Genomic DNA, 18,867 nt, shown 5'->3' with positions numbered 1-18,867 from the left:
TTTACAAGAAGTACAGAGGCTGGAGAAATATATTAAACAATCTCACAAGGATACACTCATCCATAAACAGAATGCAGAAAATTCTACAGAACAAGTGACCCAGTTTCTTTAACAAATAAATGTCATGGAAGAATGGGGGAGAGGGAAACTGTTGTAGATTAAGAGTCTTATGAGACACATTAACCAAATGCATTGTGTGGACTTTCCCTGTATCTTGATTTGAACTAACCAACTGTAAAAGAGACGTTTTTTGAGATAAGCCAGTTAAGCAACACACTGAGAGTGGAAATGTGGGCTCATTCAAATGTGGTTGGGGAGAAGGACCCAAGTAGGAGTCTGTATTCCTGGTTTGACTGGGAAGAAAAACAAAGCCAGAAATAGCTTTATCTCCGTAATGTTAGCAACACGCTTCTTCAAATTTGCTGTGGGAGGAAAACAGAGCTTGGAATAGTTTCAAGAGCAGCAGCCACATCACTCTCCTCGATCCTGGGATATGCCCAGTGGGAGAGTGGAGACAAAGGGATGCGACAGTCTTTTCCTTCACTTATCTGGCACACTGCTGCTCATCCTTAGCACTCCTCTTCCAGGAAGTCTTCCTGGCTTGCCTTACTGCCCTACCCTATCCTAACCCCCAAGAGCCTCCCTGTGCTTTCCTCCTCATAGCCCCGATCAAGGCCTACCCTAACTGTGACACCGGAGCTGGGACTTGCAGGGTGAGAAAGATCAAGGGTGTGTGCCAAGCCCCTGAGCCTTGCTGGACCTCTGGGTATTCGGACCACAAGAAGCCACTGCATAGTCTTAAGCCAGGAAGTGGTGGCTGTTCTGTTTCCCTTTGTGCTCAGTAAGCCTCACCTCTCCTTTAAGAAGTACTGACTCAGAGAGGGCTGGCAGGGCCACCTTAAGGCCGTGCCACCTTAAGCAGCCCTGCCCCCAGCACAACCAATAGGCTGTGGTGGTCACCGGCTGTTGCCCAGCTATGGCCAGCCTGCTCCGGGCTGCAACTTGGGGGATGTTCCCCTGGAGGGGCTACTGCTCCAGGAGGACGCAGGTAGGTGGGAGGGGAGGAGCCCCTTAGAGGGTGGGGGGCCCCCGATGCCGAGTTCCGGCCAGACTCTGTGCTGCCCCAGCACCAGGAGACCTTGAGCAGAGGTTCGCTGGGCTCACCCCAGGTCAAATGTGGGTGCTCAGTGAGCTGGGCCGAAGCCCTCACAGCTGCCATGAGGGGCTGGGGGGTGTCAACTGAAAGATTTGTGGACTCTAGGGCACCCCTTTGAGGCCCTGGAATACACACACGTTTTGAAAGAATGCCTGGGAGGCAAGGAGCTGGGTTCTAGGCCAGGCACTGTCCTGGACTTGCTGGCCTCTTTTCCTCATCTGTAAAATGGGAAGAAATCCCCAGAAGGGCTCCAAGAGCCCTACGAGCCCCCAGCCGAGGCGGGGTACGGGTGTGGGTGCCTCTGTTCACAGGCAATGGAATCCCCACTCCCACCCCTCCCACTGGCCAGGTGGTCCCAGGTATCTTTGAGTGACCCTGCCTATGTGTTTCTCCCCTGCAGGGCGAACTCAGCGAGGGCTTTGTGGAGGCTCTGAAGGCAGTTGTGGGGAGCCCCCATGTGTCTACTGCTGCTGCGGTCCGAGAGCAGCATGGGCACGATGAGTCAATGCACAGGTGGGCTCCGCCGCCCCCCTGCATCACAACCCCTGGCTGGGAGTGAGGGTCCTGGGTTATCTTCTGCCCCTCAACCCCCGCCATCTGTTTTTGGGTGCTCTGGCATTCTCCACCTCTCCTCTATGCCCCCAGAAGGGTGTTCCCTGCCCCTCGCCCACTGTGCAGCCTCAGGCCCTGCAATACCTTCAAACTTGAGCGGGACCAGAGGGTACCACACACCCCTACATTGCTGGGAGTCTGGTTCCAGGTGTCAACCTCCGGACGCCGTGGTGTGGCCCCAGAATGTGGAGCAGGTCAGCCGGCTGGCAGCCCTGTGCTATGGCCAAGGCGTGCCCATCATCCCATTCGGCTCGGGCACCGGGCTTGAGGGTGGAGTCTGTGCCGTGCAGGTATGTATGGTGGGTGGCCTCCTCCCCTGGCCGGGCTCTAGTCCCACCACACTTGTCACACTGGCAGCTGCCTCCTCTACCACACCAGCCTGGCTGGCCAGGTCCAGCCCTCCTTACCTGCCATCCTGGGGCTCTGGTCTGGCTGCTGGGAGGTCGGCCACGAGCTGGGGTCCTGGGCACTGTGTCCTGGCGAAAGATCTAGGTCAGTGACTGCTTGAACGCCCTCCGCCAGGGCGGCGTCTGTGTCAACCTGACCCACATGGACCGAATCCTGGAGCTGAATCCGGAAGACTTCTCTGTGGTGGTGGAGCCCGGCGTCACCCGCAAAGCCCTCAACACCCACCTGCGGGACAGCGGCCTCTGGTTCCCTGTGGGTAGGCTGGGGCTCCAGGACTTTCCCGGGCCTGGAGGGCTCCCTGGTGGCAGGGGTGTTTCTGGGGCTTGGCGGGACCCCTCTGCCCACGGGCACCCGCCCCAGGCTTCCTTCTGCCTGCCCTCTGCCCTCCAGACCCAGGTGCAGACGCCTCTCTCTGCGGCATGGTGGCCACCGGCGCCTCGGGCACCAACGCTGTGCGTTACGGCACCATGCGCGACAACGTGCTGAACCTGGAGGTGGTGCTGCCGGGAGGGCGGCTGCTTCACACTGCGGGCCCCGGCCGTCACTTCCGGTGAGCGCCCTCTACCGGCGGCGACGGGGCCTCCTGGAGAGGCGGGTCATGAAACTGCCCTGTGGGCCAAAGCTGGTGGTCCGGAGGCCGATTTGGGCTGTGCCAGGGAACGGCTGCCTGGGTGGCAGTCTGCACGGAGGCGGGTCAGCCCAGACCTCAGGCTCAGCTCCCCACCTGGCTTCTGGCCAGAAATCCATCGTCACGTGGCCTGGGCACTCACCTACCTCATGTCCCCGGGGACCCAGGAAGAGCGCAGCTGGCTACAACCTCACCGGGCTGTTTGTGGGCTCCGAGGGGACGCTGGGCCTCATCACGGCCGCCACCCTGCGCCTGCACCCTGCCCCTGAGGCCACGGTGGCCGCCACCTGTGCCTTCCCCAGCGTCCAGGCGGCCGTGGACAGCACCGTACACATCCTCCAGGCTGCAGTGCCCGTGGCCCGCATTGGTGAGCCTGGGATTGGGCCGTCCAGGTGGGCTCCCCGGAGGAGGCCCCCTTCGAAGGCCACGCGTCACCTCACGTGGCTTCTCCTTGGTCCCAGAGTTCCTGGATGACGTCATGATGGACGCCTGCAACAGGCATAGCAAGCTGAACTGCTGCGTGGCGCCCACGCTCTTCCTCGAGTTCCACGGCTCCGAGCAGGCGCTGGCAGAGCAGGTGCAGCGCACAGGTGTGCTAGGGTGCTGTGGGTGTGGCGGGGCGGGGTGGGACGGGGGGGGGGGGCTCCCGGGCTGCCCCAGAGTAGGGCCTAGTGTCAAACCCCCGCCCCCCACAGAGGAGATCATCCGGCACAACGGAGGCTCTCACTTCTCCTGGGCCAAGGAGGCGGAGGAGCGCAGCCGGCTCTGGGCAGCGCGGCACAACGCCTGGTACGCTGCCCTGGCGCTACGGCCCGGCTGCAAGGTGAGCGGGCTGGGGTGGACGCGGGAGCCTTTCCTCAGCCTACTACCCTATTGTCCAGGGCAGCAGGCAGAGGCCCCGGCGGGCAGGACTGCCAAATCCTCGGGAGGGAGCCCCTGCCCCGAGCCAGGCCCTGGGTGCAGGGGCCGAGCAGGGACAGTGTGAACACAAAAGGCAGGCTTCCTGGAGGAAGAGGTGGTGAAGCGGAAGGTGGTAGCCAACAGGAAGGGGAGGTTGGGCTCCAGGTGCTGGGGGGCCTGCACGGTAGTGGGGATGGGGAGCAGGATGAGAGCCCTGGGAGCCTAGCCGGGCCAGTCGCCTTGTTGCACAGGGGAAACTGAGGCTTAGAGACAGCAGGCACGTTCATGTGAGAGGCCGAGCCCCCTGAGCCCATTCGTAGCCTTGACCCCTTACCTCCCGGGCAGGCTGGGTGAGGGAGGGAAGCTCACCGGCCTGCCCCGACTCAGGGCTATTCCACCGACGTGTGTGTGCCCATCTCCCGGCTGCCGGAGATCCTGGTGCAGACCAAGGAGGACCTGCAGGCCTCGGGACTCACAGGTTCTGCCTGCCCCATGTGGGGCGCGGTGGGAGGGTCGGGGCGGGGCTGGGGCAGCAGCTCTGTCCTCTGGGCCCCCAGGAACCATCGTTGGGCACGTGGGTGACGGCAATTTCCACTGCATCCTGGTGGTAGACCCGGAGGACCACGAGGAGCTCCTCAGGGTCAAGGCCTTTGCAGAACAGCTGGTCAGGTAAGGGCAAAGCGGGAAGCAGGGTGGGGGAGAGCTGAGGGAAGTGGGAGGGGCACCCGCTGAGGACCTCTTCCCGCTGCTTCCCAGGCGGGCACTGGCACTCCATGGCACGTGCACGGGGGAACATGGCATCGGTCTGGGCAAGCGGCTGCTGCTGCAGGAGGAGGTGGGCACGGTGGGCATTGAGACCATGCGGCAGCTCAAGGCCACGCTGGACCCCCGAGGCCTCATGAACCCAGGCAAGGTGCTGTGAGGGGCTCGGAGCACCCGGTCCACAAGCCCCCAGAGAGTGGCACCTCCCGTTCCGGAACCTGTTTTCCCGCCACGGAACAGCTCTGCCTTTGCCTAGACCCTGCAGGGGTCTTCGCCAGCCCGCTAGCCCTTTTATCCAAGCTGAGGCCAGAGAGAGGAGGGAGAAGCCTGGTTGGCCGTCTTCTCCCTGGCCCTCTTGCCGGCCTCAGGAGCCTTTGGTCCAGTAAATGGCTCAGGGTCATTCCCGGTGAAGCTGCTTCCTCTCTGCTCGCTTACACGTCCTGTAAGGTGGTGTGGGTCAGTCACCCCAAAGACTAGGACGACTCCCCTCCACCTTAGCCTCCCCATTGCCCGGGCAGGAGAACAAAGGCTGGGGGCCCCAGCACCCATAGCCCAACTCCATCTGCCTGGTGACAGGAATGCTCCTTTGCTGGTGGGGGAAGGGACCTTCGGCTCCACACTCACAGACCCCCAAAATAAACCTGAACTCCGCTTGCAGTTGTCTGGAGACGAGCAGGCGGCACCTGTGAATGGCCCCCTGTGCCTGCCCGCCCCACCTCCTCCAAGTTCTCTGTCCTTTGGCTGGTGACGCCCTCGTCCCTCATCCCGGGCCTGCCCTCTGACTTGCTGCAGCCTGAGGAGGGGCAGCTGCTCTGCCTCTCAGAGCCCCAGGGCCTAAGGACTTGCCCATGTCCATCATCACTTACCACAGACTCCCCCACTGAGCCCCAACTGGGCTCTAGAACATTCTGAACATGTCCTTCAAGTGGCTGCTACCAACCATTGCAAATGGAAGTGATTTTCCTGGTACCACACCTTTCCACAGTGTCACGTATTATACTACCAGCTTTCTTGCCCTCAACCTCAGGCTCTGTCCACCCTGGGGCCAGCCCCTGCCTTGGTCAGGATTCCTGATCAGAGGACCTTGTCCGGGGTACCTGGCAGTTGTTCCCCCTAAGCCCACGAGAGGGCGCCCGACACCTCGAAGCTTAGACACCAGTATCTGCTTGGGGCAGTGATGGCCAGCACTCACCTCTGCAGGGACCTGCAGCTCTCAGCTCTGGGCCCCCCACTTCCCAGGGTCTAGCAGGTGCCTGGAGTCCTGGAAACCAGTCTCTAAGCTCTCCACTCCCCTGCAGGTCCCAGGAGCCTCTAGTGCAGGCCCATCTCCCTCACCCCAAGGCCTTGGCCCTTAGGAAAGGGGCTGAGCGAGGGGCGCAGGGGAGCCGGCGGCACACTCCATCTCGCCTCACTCCCATTCTCCCAAGCCACCTCTGAGCTCCTTCCCTGCCTCCACCCCCTCCACCCCTCCCCACCTCTCCCCCCAGCTGTTCAGGCAGCCCCTCTGGCTCCTGAGACCAGCTCAGTTCTTGGAACCCCTCCTCTCTGCTAACTCGGGGCTGAGCCCTGAGTTTGCTCCTCTGTGACATTTCTGTCCCTTGGATGTGCCAGGGGGTGGTGTGGGGCAAGTCCCATGGGCCCTCCCCCGCAAGCACCCAATAAAGCAGACTCGAACCATCTAACCATCAGCCACCAGTGCCCTCCCCTCCACGCAGGCTGCCCGCCACCAGCAGCCCCCCGGGGCAGCATTCTGCAGGGGCAGGCCCCTCCCCTACAGGGCAGGGCTTGTCTCTGATGTGCCCCTCAGTGCCTGGCAACTAGTAGGTGTTCAGCAAATGGCCACTTCCCACAATTCTTTACTAGGAAAAACTCCAAACACGCAGGAGATTTGAAAGAACAAGTACACTGTTCACTGAAATACTAGCCACTGAAGATTCAACAATGAATATTTTTGCCTTACTTGCTTCGTGCGTGTATTTTTCGGGGAACCATTTGGAATTGAGTTACAAATTTCTTGACATCATTCACCTACATAATTCAGCATCTATTCCCTAGGAATAAGGACCTAAAAACCTTGACACCATTAAATGGCTCCTAGATGACTGGTTTTAGTGAGGTGCCCCTTCCCAGGAAGCCCCCCCCCCCCCCCCGCCGCCCAAGTGTGCTGGGCCCTTAGCAGGGGGAGTGGGTGGAACCCACCTCCCAGTTCCTGCCAATTCCCTCCCCTCCCGGAAAGGCAGAGTTGAGGAGAGCTGTTGGGATGGAGGATGACAGGCACCAGTTCCATCTGGAAAGCCCGGACAACCCCGGTCCTACCCCCGCCCAGGAGCTGGCAATCTGGGTCTGAATTTGGAGGAGACGGCAACCGGCAGAGGGCTGCAGTGTGCCAGGTGGGAGTGAAGTCGCTGGGGGTGGGATAGGCACCAGCCCCGGGAGCCTGGAATAGCAGCCGGCGTGGGCTCCAGCCCTGCCCCACCCAGCTCGACCCCCCAGCTCACCCAGGGCGCTGCCAAGGCTGCCGGGCCTAAGCCACCGAGGTGGGCACAGAGGCCTCCTCCGCCTGCAGGCCCAGGGGTCAGGCAAGGAGATCCTCAGGGCCAGCTTTGCTGGAGGAATTAAATATAGAACAGGCAGACATAGTTGCCAGGCAGAAGCAGGAGGTGCTGTGAATAGAACAGTGCTCTTTGCGGTGACAAAGCCATGAGCGAGCCTGCTATGCACGTGCCAGGGGCTTCTGGGCTGATCCTCTGACCCTCACGGTGGCCTCTGAGCTGCATGACTTTGTTCCCACTTCACGTGTGGGGCATCTGAAGTTCAGATGAAGTCCTTTCCCCAGCGTGGTTCTGCCAGGCAGAGGAGCCCCATACAGACAGTTTAGAGCCCAGGTTTTTGCCACCATGGCAACTGCGGGTCCCCGGGGTCACCACCCCACAAGCTCAGACCCACAAACTCCTCTTGAGTATTTCTCTGAAATGCTGAGCGTGCCAGTGCCTTGGCTCGCATTTGCCCACCAGCCTGCAATGCCCTTTTACAGAGCAGGTGCTTCAGCAAGTGTCTGACAGAAGACAACTGCAGAGCCTGGGCCTGGTGGGGTCAGAGCCCATAGAGGCAGCAGCACACAGGAGGCCCGGGAAGGGGCGGAGCAGGCCGTCTTCCTCCACAGCTTCCTTCACAGGCTCTGCAGGAGGCTCTGGAATGCCGCTACGGGAGCCGGTCTGGCACAGGGACAGAGGCCGGGTGTGCACTGCTACCTGCTGCCCTGAGCCTCCCACCCAGCCCAAGGTGTGCCAACTCTTGCGAGCCCTGAGTGGCTGGTTCTAGTTCAAGGGCTCTGAGCTGGCTCAGCCCCAAACCAGGGCCTCTTTCTGGGCCTCACTGAAGGATGCCCATGAGTCAGCACTGAGATGTGGCCGGAGCAACAGGAAGGGCAGGGTGTGGAATGGGGAGCTGAGGATTGGGGGGGGACGGTCTGGGCCAATGCCTGGAAGAACCCGCATCCTTGCAGCCTCCATCTGCTGCAAGATCTTTGCCCTGCAGATCTTTCCAGAAGAGTTCTGTCACGACCACTCCACAGGTGATGGCAGATAGATTCCACGAGGCTTGAATGGGTCGTAAACCTGCGGGACTCCGGCCTGACCTGCCACGTTCCCTCACCCAGGCATGACCGCTGAGAACCACATCACACACCTGTAGCCCCGATGCTAGCCTGAAGGAAGGCTCAGGAGGTAGGCAAGGGAGCAGGGGACAGACCTTCAACGCCCACTTCTTGATTGTGTAACAATACTTGATTAAAATGAAGTCACACAGTGCATCTTTAATTAGACATTATTTTAATACCATATCAAAACACCTTGACTAATGAAGAAAGCCTTTTCCCCCAGCTTTGAACGTATTTTTAAACATTTTATAAGGTTTTTTTTTTTGTATTTTAAAATATAAATACAGAAACCTATCTTGCAGGGGCTGATGCCACATGTGAACATCAATGGCTAGAATGTTCTCAAACAGAATGCCTGAAAACAGGGGCAGCTGTACATATCCCTTTAATAAGTCTTTTGTTCGTCTAGGTTTTCTGGAAAAAAAATCCACAAGGGTCTAAGAAAAACGTTCAGGCATTTTTGCAGGACACTTGTGATTGTTAAATCCTCTGAACTGACCAGAACCAGGAGGGAAGAGGGGAGGAGAAATGGAAAGGATGGGGGGAGAAGGTCCTCAGTGGGTTGGTTTTTGGCAATGAAGTCAAGATATCAGGGTCCCAAGGGGAGAAAAGTGCAAAACCAAGCCAGAAAATTGGGGAAAAAACCAAACGAACAACAACAACAAAAAAAACCAAGGCAGAGCGGTTGATGGAGAGACCGCCGGGTGCCGGGCACAGGAGGGCTGTGAGCTCTGCTCTGCGAGTGGCGAGAACCCGGCTCTGTTCGTTTTGTCACTGAGTGGGTTCTGGCCGGGCAGCAGACGGCAATCTGTAAACATCACGAGGGAAAACACCAGTCGACACTAGACATTTTTTTTTATAATTTTTTTTTTTTTTGTAAACACTTTAGAGACAGACCCACAACGCCTTGCAAAGGTGAAAAAGAAAATGCCCTTTCCCTCCTGAGATGAGGATGAGGGGAAGGATATTGGGTGATTCTTTCTTCTCTCAAACTCGCTCTCATTCAATCTGGTGTCCTCAGGGAGAAAGGGAGAACCATTCTCTGGAAGTCAGTGCAGGAGGGGTGCCCTGTTCCCACTGGTGTCCCCAGCTCAGCTCTGCCCCAGGGTCCGAAGCCTCCTCTCAGGAACGGGGGCCTGGCTGTCCCTGTGGGGACCGTAAGATGTAAGTCGTGCTCCATCGGCCGGAGGCCAGCCGCGTGCATCCCGCTGAGGCCGGGCAGGGGCACCTGTGGTTCCGGTCTGGGGGCCCCGAAGCCAAACATCATGCCGGGAATTTGGACTTGCAGCCAGCACCAGGCTCCATTCCCTCTGCCTCACTCTTCCCCTCGCTTTTTCTTCACCCCACGTCCTCAGTTTTTGAGGTGAAGGTAAAAAGAGCAAATGTCCCTGAATAGTTTGACATCAACAGCTGTTCTGGGAGTTTACTTGGAATAAATAAAATAAACCTAACAAAGAACAAAAGAAAACAAAAAACGAGAGAAAGAGGGAGAGAGGGAGAGAGAGAGAGAGCACAAAAGAGGCCCCCAAACCCTTGGATTCACATGAGATGGGGTGGGTTTTGGTTTCTCTGGGGGTCTAGTTTGTTTGGCAGAAAACAGAAAAGTGCCAGCCCAGAACTCGGGAGGGACATGTAGGATGGGGCAGGAGAGAATGGTCAGCAGTAAAGCGGGGTGCCTGGGGGAGAAACTGGGGTCGGACGACGGTGACAGGGGAGCACATGTGCACATCTCGGGAGGAAGCTGGTTGTGCTGGCCTGCTGTGCCAACAGGGACTTGGGTGGCGGGGCCCCAGGTCTGGCCTGGAGGCCTCAGAATCATCTGGAAGGGGGTGAGGGCGGTGGGTGCAGGCGGGAAGAACCAGCCAAGAGATGGCTGCTGACAAGCGCTGCAGGGAACGAGGCGCCGTCCCACACTCGGTCTTGTCCAATGGGTGTGCTGTCCACGCGGGGACGCAAGCGGATTATCCCGCCCCCAAAGAAGCAGCAGAGACACCCACACCACTGAGGGGCGAGGACCTGCCCCGGACACCAGCGAGCACGAGGCACAGCTGGGGTGCAAAGCAGCATCCCGTCCCGGGGCTTGTGCTGCTTCTCCTGCCCAGCACTTTCCAAGGGACCTTTCTGAACCTTCCTCGGGGAGATTCGCCCTAGACACGGGGAACACGAGGGTCCTTCCCCCAACTCACCTTCCTCTACCCAGCAGGTTCTTCCTCGCAACGTGCGAGTCTGGACTCTCACCCTTCCTAGGAACCCTCCCCACCCCACGGAACCCCTGCTGCTGAGATGCTCCCCTCTCCCCAGACCCCTCTTGGCCGGGGGAGGCAGGGCGTGGGTGCCGTGACGGCAGCTCAGCCCCCCTCCCCGCCTCCAGGCCCCAGAGCGACGCGACCCCAACCACGGGCTCACCTTTGAGAGGAGTCAGCAAGCGAGCCCAGCAGGGTCAGTCCGCGGGGTGTTCTGGACAAGATCTGTTCACTTCAAACCACGAGTCTATGCAACTGAGGGGAGACGGCAAGGGAGACACATCACCGGCTGGCCAGGCCGCTCCCTGGGGGCTAGCTCCAAGGGTCGGGTCTCTGGGCCGGGGATGCCTGACGCTCACCTGCGGGGACCCCACATACCCACTGTCTGCTAGCAGAAGAAAGGAGGACACCCAGAGGGGGGTCCTGGCACAGCCGGAGTCCCGGTGCAGTGCGTATGGGCTTGGGGTGGACCTAGGCGCTGCAGGATGCAGGGAGTGTGGCCTCGAGAGGGACAAGGCCTCAGGGGCACGGAGTCCAGGAGGACGGCAACAACTACCGGTCAGAGGGTGAGAGTGGGGGGCTGCACAGGGCAGCCAGTCAACTATCTCCAAGGCTCAAAGGGCAGAGAAGTGGGAACAAAGCCCTGGCAGGCTGGTCATCGCCCTGAGCAAGCCCTGTCCTGAGTCACAGGAGCCGCCTGAGGCTCCCTCCCTGGTCCCCCTCCCTGGAGACCCCCAAGCTCTGCCTGGCTTGGCTGGCTGTGGTGGGCAACCAGCATCTAGCTCTCCTTCCTGGAGAAGGTGGCCGGGGAGGACTGGCCCTGGGGCTTAGTGACATTGCTCAGGAGAGCCAGACAAGAGGCTAGCAGGGAAATCCTGGTCTCTAGTGTTTACAGAAAGCACTGTCTGAACAGAGAGGCAACAGAAATTGGCCCAAGACAGCTTTCTGTAAAACATCTGGGTATTTTCAAAACAGGAACCAGACAGATCATTTGCATAAGTCTCTCCCAGAGCTAAAGATTCCCTTCTTCTGGCTCTGGTCAGTGCTTCCCTGGGACACTGGAGCCCTGGGTGCTGCGCCCAGGCCAAGACCCCCTCCCCTTAGGCCTCACTTGTGCCTTTCTGACACCAGCCACATCCATGTGATGCCCCGTGGCCAGTGGCCCTGTGAGTCAGGCTTTGGAAAAGCCTGTGTGTCAGGAAGCAGCTCTGGGGCTCCAGGGGCCGAGAACAGGTGGAGGCCACGGGCAGCACAGAGCGTCCTCCCGTCCTGGGTAAGGAGGTGTCTTCTTTCCAGTTGGAAACAAGAATGAGGCTCAAGCTGGAGCCTGAAGGCGAATCTCAGCCCTGCTAATTATAGCGGCTCGCAGCACCCGGGCCCACAGGCAGTGGCTATTCCTGCCTGCCGGGCCTCTGGGGAGGAGGGGCGGGGCCAGGGCGGCCAGCACACCCCTCCGTGCTGACCACCCACCCCCACCAGACCAGGGTCTGCACACTGGAGCAGAGGGGCTCACAGAGATGGACGGGGACTCAACCTTCCAGGGGGCAGGGGCTCCACAGGCCTCCCCGTCGGCCCCGCCACCCAGGCTCTGCGCTCAGCACGTCCAGAACTCCCCAGCTGCCGACCTCTGCCTCGACTCCACTCAGAGTGCTGGGGGACGGGGTGCCTAGTGACAGTCTGCCCTTCTCTCCCCCCACCCACAGGGAAGGAGCCCTCTGGGGTCTGGGGTGCAGCTAAGCTGGCCCTGCCGGCCCTCTCGTACCTTTTGTGATAAATGCACAGGCAGGGCAGCCTGGCTATCGTGTCCCCCTGAAGCAGCTCCTCCAGGCAGATCACACACTCACCCGCATCTTTAGTCAGCACGTCATCTGCAAAGGGGGGACAGGGGAGAGCGGGGGGTCAGTCACCAGCAGGCAGGGGTCTAGGAGCTGCTTGGGACTGCATGGGTCACCTGAGTCAGCGAAAGCCCAAGAGGGACCTTGACGTGAAGGTCCTCACTGTGGACACAAGACATGCAAACCACACGCTAACTACCTGAAGACAAAATGGGATTAATCACCAAGTAAGCGGCCCAGGCGATGAAGGACGAAAAAGGCTTGGAGAGGAGGAGACATGCAGCAGAGGCAGCACGAGACAGAATGGTTCCCTGAACAGACATTCCCCCTAAACATACACACAGACCAGGTGCACTGGATTTCTGGTTTGGAAAAAAATGGTGATGAGGAGAGTGGTACGAGGCAAGGGTGAACGGAAGAAAGAGGTACCCCAGCAATACGCGTACGTGTGTGTCCACGGCGGCATTATTCACAAGAGCCAAAGGTGGGCACAACCCAAATGTCCGCCAGCGGATGAATGGAGAAATGAACCGCGTGGACCCACACAACGGCGTATCCACTCAGCCAGGAAAGGGGTGAAGAGCTGAGGCCTGCTGCACGTGGATGCACCTCGAAAACATGGTGCTGAGGGGAAGGAGCCAGACGCGAAAGGCCCCCTGCTGTGTGATCCCGTGTACTGAAATGTCCAGAAGAGGCAAATCCAGAGACAAAAAGTAGGTCAGGGCTGGGGGCAGGGGGCACTGGGGAGTGACTGCTTAATGAGTAAGGGATTTTCCTTTGTTTTTCTTGTGGTAACATGAGATCTCTTAACATGAGATCTACCCTCTTAATAAAAATGTAAGAGTACAGTATACTATTGTTATAGGCACCATGCTGCAGAGCAGACCTCTAGACTTATACATATTGCATAACTGAAACTTTCTTTTTTTTAAAAGTCACATTATCAGCTTTTTTTTTTTTCTCCCAAATATTTATTTATTTGGCTGCACCAGGTTTTAGTTGTGGCATGCAGGATCTAGTTCCCGAACCAGGGATCGAACCCGGGCCCCCTGCAATGGGAACGAGGAGTCTTAACCACTGGACCACCAGGGAAGTCCCATAACTGAAACTTTCTGCCAGTTGAATAGCAATTGCCTGTTTCCCTCTCCACTGTCAACCACACTTCTACTCTCTGGTTCTATGGGGTTGACTGCTTTAGATCCTTCATGTAAGTGGAAGCATGCAAGGAGTTCCTTCTGGGATGATGAAATGTTTGGAATTAGACAGAGATGGTGGTTGCACAACATTGTGAATGTCCCAAATGCTACTACACTGTACATGTAAAAATGGTTACTTGTGTGTTATACAAATTTTAACTCAGTTAAATATTTTAAAAAGACACCCCACACCCCACCAGAAAAGAATGAATGGAAGGAAGCTGCTGCCCACCACGGCCCCAAGCGAAGCCATGACCAGAACAGCCCGAGCAGAACAGGGGGCCGAGCCAGCATCCCCTACATTTCTATGACATTCTGGGCACTGGCGACTCAGTGAATAAGCCACGGTCTCAGGATTCAGGAAACTCATAGTCTAGCAGGGGTGGCGGAACAAGAAGACGGAAATGAACAGCACAGGAATTCCTGGAAGTCTTACGACGCACATAGATCCAGATGTGAGAAGTACGGGAGCCGCCGAATTGGGGCGGGGACTGTTCAGGGAGGGATAGTCCAGGGGACAGCATCTGTGCACCTGGCAAGGCAGGACGTTTGCTGTGGTAGGTGCAGAGTCCTGGGGCCACGGGGGGGGTAGGTGAGACCAACTTCCTGAGGACGGACTTGTATCCTGCTGTGCTACCTGGGCTTTATCTGGGTCACTGAAGGGCCTTGGAGACGCACTGATCACATCTCGTCTCCTGAAACTACTGGAAATGACTGGAAGAGCCCACAGATGGGGAGCCCGCTACGGAGGCTAACGCTGTGGTGCAGGAGAGATGAACTCAAGGCCGGCACCAGCAATGGGGGGAGGTGGATGGCATGAATTGGGGCAGCTGGGCAAACAGGGGGCAGGGGAGGGGAGCACACGCTTGTCAGAGCAAGAGGGAGCCCGGAGGAGGGCTAGCTTGGGAAGTAATGATGAGCTCAGAGCGGGGTGGTAGGCGCTGACCAGGCGTCTCCCCCAGGATGCACTAATGGAAACCTGCTGGAGTCCATTCAAGTCCAGATCTGGGGTTTAGAGGAGAGATGTGGGCAACAGGGGTAGATGTGGGATAAAGAGCTTAGACAAATCTAAAGAAGGCAGATGACTGAACCCAGGTGAATTCTAATATTTGAAAGGCAGGTGAAAGAGGTGAAGTCAGCAAAAGGTTACCCAGAAGTTCTCAAAACCACAGGAGAAATACCCTGAGAACAGGTTCTGGATGTAAAGAAAGCAAAGCCTGAAGCAGGGTAATTCTCCACTTATGAAAAGATTTTAATTGATCGTGAACACTGCCAATGATACACACTGAGATTTCATGTGTGTTCAGTGAGCCTCAGGATCTTACAAGCCAGGCAGGGCACACGGTGTTACTCCTGTTTTGCAAACGGGGACACTGCAGCCAGAGAATCAGACACCTTGCCGAAGTCAGAGGGCTCATGAATGGGGGAGGGACGGGGACCCTCTGTGGGGCTGCCCTCCACCACTATGGTTTCTCTGTGCCCTCTGATTACTTTAGTGGAAGGGGAAACATCTGGGGCCCATAAAATGAGGATACTTCATGGCCTAGAAGGCTACGGTGACTCAGAGCCCCCATCAGGAACCCCAAGGAAAACAACTAAGATAGAATCAACTCAATACTTAAGTCCTTATGCACAAGAGCTGGGAGAGAAGTCACTTTCAGCTTCCAGGCCACCAGGACAGCCTGTGGTTATGTTCTCTGTTAAGATCTGCCTAACCCAAAGCCCCAAAGCCCACCTGAAAGGGCGACGTGGAGGGAAAAGCAGACAGCACACAGTCGGTCTGCCACTGGAGTGTAACCTCAGACTCCAAACGTGGCAAGTGGCACATCTGTAAAAGGGTATGATCCCATTTTTAAAAAGGCACTAGATACCATACACATTTAAATATTTGTGTGTGTGTAAGCGCAGGAAAAAGTCTGGAGGGAAACACACACTTTAATAGTGGTGGAGGAAAGGAGGTTTAGAAGAAAAATATTTTTATATATTTTTGAATTGTTTGAACAGGCATTACTTTTATAATTAACAACCCCCAATAAAGAAACAGACTAGTGTTTTCATTTCACTCTGAAATGTATCAAAAGGATAATACGGATTGGTGGGTGGAGAGACATGTGATAGAGCAAGTACAGTATAATGTAGACTCTAGGTGGGGGGTATTTTGGTGTTCATTGCAAAACTCTCAACTTTGCTGTACGTTTGACATTTTTCATAATAAAATACTGGGAGGAAAAAACTCCAATAAAGATGGGAGGAAAAACAGACCAGCTCTGAGAAGGCAGTCATACTGCAGACCTTCTTGGGCATTTATTTCCACTCTCCTTGTCTCTGGCATCTCATCTGTAAAGTGAGGATCTGGGATACAGTCCCTTTTCCGTGCTTCCCTCCTCACTTATGGATGATTTCCTTGGGAGCACAGCAACATTACTGATTCCAAATCAGCGTCCCCTTCTGATGGGTAAGTCAGCTGTGAGGCCAGGGGCAAGTCAGAATTCCCTCAGTCCCAAACAGTTTTCTGCATGAGCTGCACTCTGTCTGTCCTGTCAGGTCCAGGTTGGGATAGGGGGCGGGAGCCAGGCAAGGGGATGAGACCTGGGGCTTGCTTCTTCAGCGGGACTGGACTGGACTCTCCTCTCTTTTCTCGCTAGGTATCACTAGGGGAAGGAGAAGGAGGCACAAGGGCGGTTCACCTTCTCATCAAGGACTCAGATGAGCGCATGGAGGCCAGACGCTAGACTCTTCTTCCGAACAGTCGATCGCCACCACACAACCCATTACAGAGCATCTTCATGCACAGTGCTTAGCAGCCAGCCTGGTGTGCAGCACGGACGGGAAGAACTAAACCGCACAGCTGCCCGCCAGGCTGGCACAGTGGGGAGCACATTTCACCAGCACCCAGGGCCCTGGCTGCAAAAGGCTGCCTGAGGGGTCCTGGGATGAAGAGGAGCCAGGGCTGGGACCCTGAGAGCGCGGGGCAGCAGGGAGTGCTCACAGCCAGTGCAGTGCCCGGGGAGCACCATCTCCCCACCGTGGAAGGCAGGAGGAGCCCGAATCCAGCCACAGGCCTGAGTGGGTTGGGTAGAACTTGCCGTCCCAATCCCCGGGCTCTAGGAATCAGCAACCCCCAGCTGTCCCTGGGCGCCTAGCAGGCGAGGGGAAATGGCTGAAGCTGAAGCCTGGCTATCACCCAGATCCTACGAGACTTCCGCACTCTTGTGATGGGAGCCTGCTGTCCGCTGTCGGAGGGACCTTGCAGCCTGAAGCCGAGGACCCCGAGCCTGGCACAAGTTAAGGCCACTCTGCAGATGGACCCAAACGCCCCCGGGCACCCGATGTCCCCAGAGGAGGGGGGGCTCAACCGATGCTGGCTGATGAGAACACAGAACCAAGCTGTGCTTTCTTCCTTTTTCTTACTGCTTCTCAAGCACCCACAACCGCCAGCTTCCCGACACCGTGTGCAAAGCCAACGGCCCTGTCCAGGGGGGGAGTGCAGAAGTGTGCCTGGCCTGAGGGGTGGTGCTCACGGTGCCAGTGCCTGGCCCTCTAGCCAGCCCAGAGTGGCAGGCAATGCTCTCTGTGACAGCGCTGCGGTGGGAGGTGATGGCACACTTCTGCCCCCTCCCTGACAGCTGCTGTTTATCTGAGAAAAGTGATCGAGGAGGAGGAGAAAAAGGAGCCCTCACTTCTTTGGGGCCAGCTGTATGCCACAAATGTCGCACACACATCTCAGTGAATCCTGAAGACCCTGGGGGGGGGTCTGTGCTTCAGCTCAGGCAGCTGGTAAGTGGCCATGACTCCCACGCCAAGTTCCTTCCACTTGGCCACCCTGCCTCCTTTCCTTAAAAGACCAGGCAGTAGAGTCTCTTCCTTGCGGCTGGAAACCACCACCCGTCTCACAGACAGCTTCAGATCTTTCTCTTTGTGAACGTGGTGCAGGAACCTGGGCGCTCAGCATGAACAGGCCAGGCGGAGGGAGCTGTACCGCTGCCCTGCAGAGAGCACAGGCTCGACGTCCCCCGAGGGGACCCGCAGAGCTGCCAGCGGCACGGAGGGAAGGCTGGTGCGGTGCAGCTGAGCGGGGCGCACACAGCCCACTGCCCCTGCTGCTTGATGGCAGTCATGGTCCTGGGAGGAAGGAAGGTGGGAGCCAGAGGGAGAACCCCCAGCAAATGACTCAGAAACAAAGGCTCCACCGCCGGCCTCGTTTCCCGCCTAGGCGTGGAAGAGCCCAGGCTGGTAGACCCTTCGGCACGCGCCGAGCTGCTGGCCCAGCCTCCTGGGGGACAGGAAGGGGCAGTGCCACCACCGCCAGGCGTCGCCAGCTCCCTTCTTGGGAAACCTCCAGGCAAAGGGGAGACTTTGAGTAGAGAGCTCCCCTACCAGCAGTGGCGTCTCCACCCCACCCCACAGACTGTGAGGCACGATCCAATTGTCCTGGATCCAATTGTTCTGACGAGGTGGGCTGCGATCACGACAGGCAGAGCGGGGAGCCCTCAGGCCCGCAGGGCTTCATGTTTACAGAGGCTGCCCTGTGACCCCATTCAGTCCCCTCTCCTCCGGTCTCCCTCCCAGCCACTCCTCATTCACCCAGAGGCCTGGCCTGCCGGGAGTTCTCCTCCTCCCTTCCCTCCCGCAGGAAGAGCACCCAGACAGACACCTCCGGACAGACACCTCACAGCCAGACTCAGCCGCTGCTGGGCATCGAACAATAGCTCCTGGCAGTGCCCCACCGGGCTGGGCAAACTCCCCGGCCGGAACCTGGCTCCCCAAGGCCCAAGAAAAGACACTTCCATCCCAACCACAGGACCCCTGAGAGCAGAGACACAGGCCAAACAAGCACTATTTACACAGGTCTGCTGGCTGGGGGTAAACCAGCAGGAGGCATTCCTGCTCTGGGGGGAGCCAGATTCCCTTTCCTTTAAAGAAACCTTGTGTGACATTTATCATTTCAAGAGCCCTGAAGTTGGGGGCAATGACTTTCAGTAGAGAGGAGGGATGGATGGTCAGGACCTAAGAAGCAGGGCATGGCTCTGCGCCCCAGAAGAAAGCAAGGGGGAGAGGAACTTTTGAAGCTGCTTTGACAGCCATCAAGCTCTCTTAATACTGCTGGCAAATGGACCTGCCACACGCCAGACTCTCCCAGAGCCAAGGACTCCTGGCTGGTCCTGGAACCAGGGTCTCCTCGGCTTTCAATGGACAATCAGTCATCTGTCACGACCCCCCTCCACTCCAGTCCTGTGACTCTCTTCTGCTCATAGCAGAATCAGGCCCCTCATCTCGAGGCTCGTTTTGCTGGCTGACCAGTATGATGGTCAAAATCTGAGTGCGTGTTCTTGAGGATGCAAGTTCCCCCAGTCTCAGAACCACACACAGATATTGGAAAGGAAGAGAAATTACAAGGCCCAATCAAGCTGACCACATTTACCTGCAGAGAGGGGTCCCCCCAACTCTGTCCTCGTCTTTGAGGGGTCC

General features: G+C 57.7%; 2 protein-coding genes across 5 annotated transcripts in view; one reads left to right on the top strand and one right to left on the bottom strand.

Annotated features, from left to right (window-relative positions):
• The first annotated feature begins 867 nt into the window (after nt 1-867).
• Nucleotides 868-6,440, top strand: LDHD (lactate dehydrogenase D). Of its 2 annotated transcripts, none has more exons than XM_036834481.1 (11): nt 868-1,048; nt 1,557-1,669; nt 1,917-2,058; nt 2,291-2,432; nt 2,567-2,726; nt 3,107-3,171; nt 3,266-3,394; nt 3,500-3,627; nt 4,092-4,182; nt 4,262-4,373; nt 4,461-6,440. In XM_036834481.1, exons 1-11 carry the CDS (start codon nt 977-979, stop codon nt 4,624-4,626), a joined length of 1,320 nt encoding a protein of 439 aa, XP_036690376.1. In that variant the 5' UTR covers nt 868-976; the 3' UTR covers nt 4,627-6,440. The 2 variants fall into 2 exon arrangements, with proteins under 2 accessions (XP_036690376.1, XP_036690375.1); XM_036834480.1 differs by having other exon boundaries at nt 870-1,048; nt 2,972-3,171; nt 4,461-5,124.
• A 1,843-nt stretch (nt 6,441-8,283) lies between these two features.
• ZNRF1 (zinc and ring finger 1) overlaps nt 8,284-18,867 on the bottom strand; it is a 97,083-nt gene continuing 86,499 nt past the window's right edge. The window contains exons 3-5 of one of the 3 annotated variants that reach the window (XM_036834720.1): nt 12,130-12,235; nt 10,531-10,622; nt 8,284-8,932 (exon numbers count right to left, since the gene is read on the bottom strand). In XM_036834720.1, the coding sequence (XP_036690615.1) occupies nt 10,565-10,622; nt 12,130-12,235 (164 nt within the window). In that variant the 3' untranslated portion in view covers nt 8,284-8,932; nt 10,531-10,564. The other 2 variants (XM_036834719.1, XM_036834721.1) reach the window with 2 other exon arrangements.

The sequence above is a fragment of the Balaenoptera musculus genome, chromosome 19 (assembly GCF_009873245.2).
Source record: "Balaenoptera musculus isolate JJ_BM4_2016_0621 chromosome 19, mBalMus1.pri.v3, whole genome shotgun sequence".
NCBI lineage: Eukaryota > Metazoa > Chordata > Mammalia > Artiodactyla > Balaenopteridae > Balaenoptera > Balaenoptera musculus.
The sequence above is the reverse complement of the archived record's forward strand: the minus strand, read 5'-3'. Positions and strand labels throughout refer to the sequence as shown.

What these genes read in the sequence shown, in the direction of transcription:
- LDHD (XM_036834480.1), top strand. Translation starts at nt 977, where the DNA reads ATGGCCAGCCTGCTCCGGGCTGCAACTTGGGGGATGTTCCCCTGGAGG. An exon ending in ACTGCTCCAGGAGGACGCAG is followed by an intron (nt 1,049 to 1,556) that starts GTAGGTGGGAGG and finishes TCTCCCCTGCAG; the next exon opens with GGCGAACTCAGCGAGGGCTT. An exon ending in CACGATGAGTCAATGCACAG is followed by an intron (nt 1,670 to 1,916) that starts GTGGGCTCCGCC and finishes GTCTGGTTCCAG; the next exon opens with GTGTCAACCTCCGGACGCCG.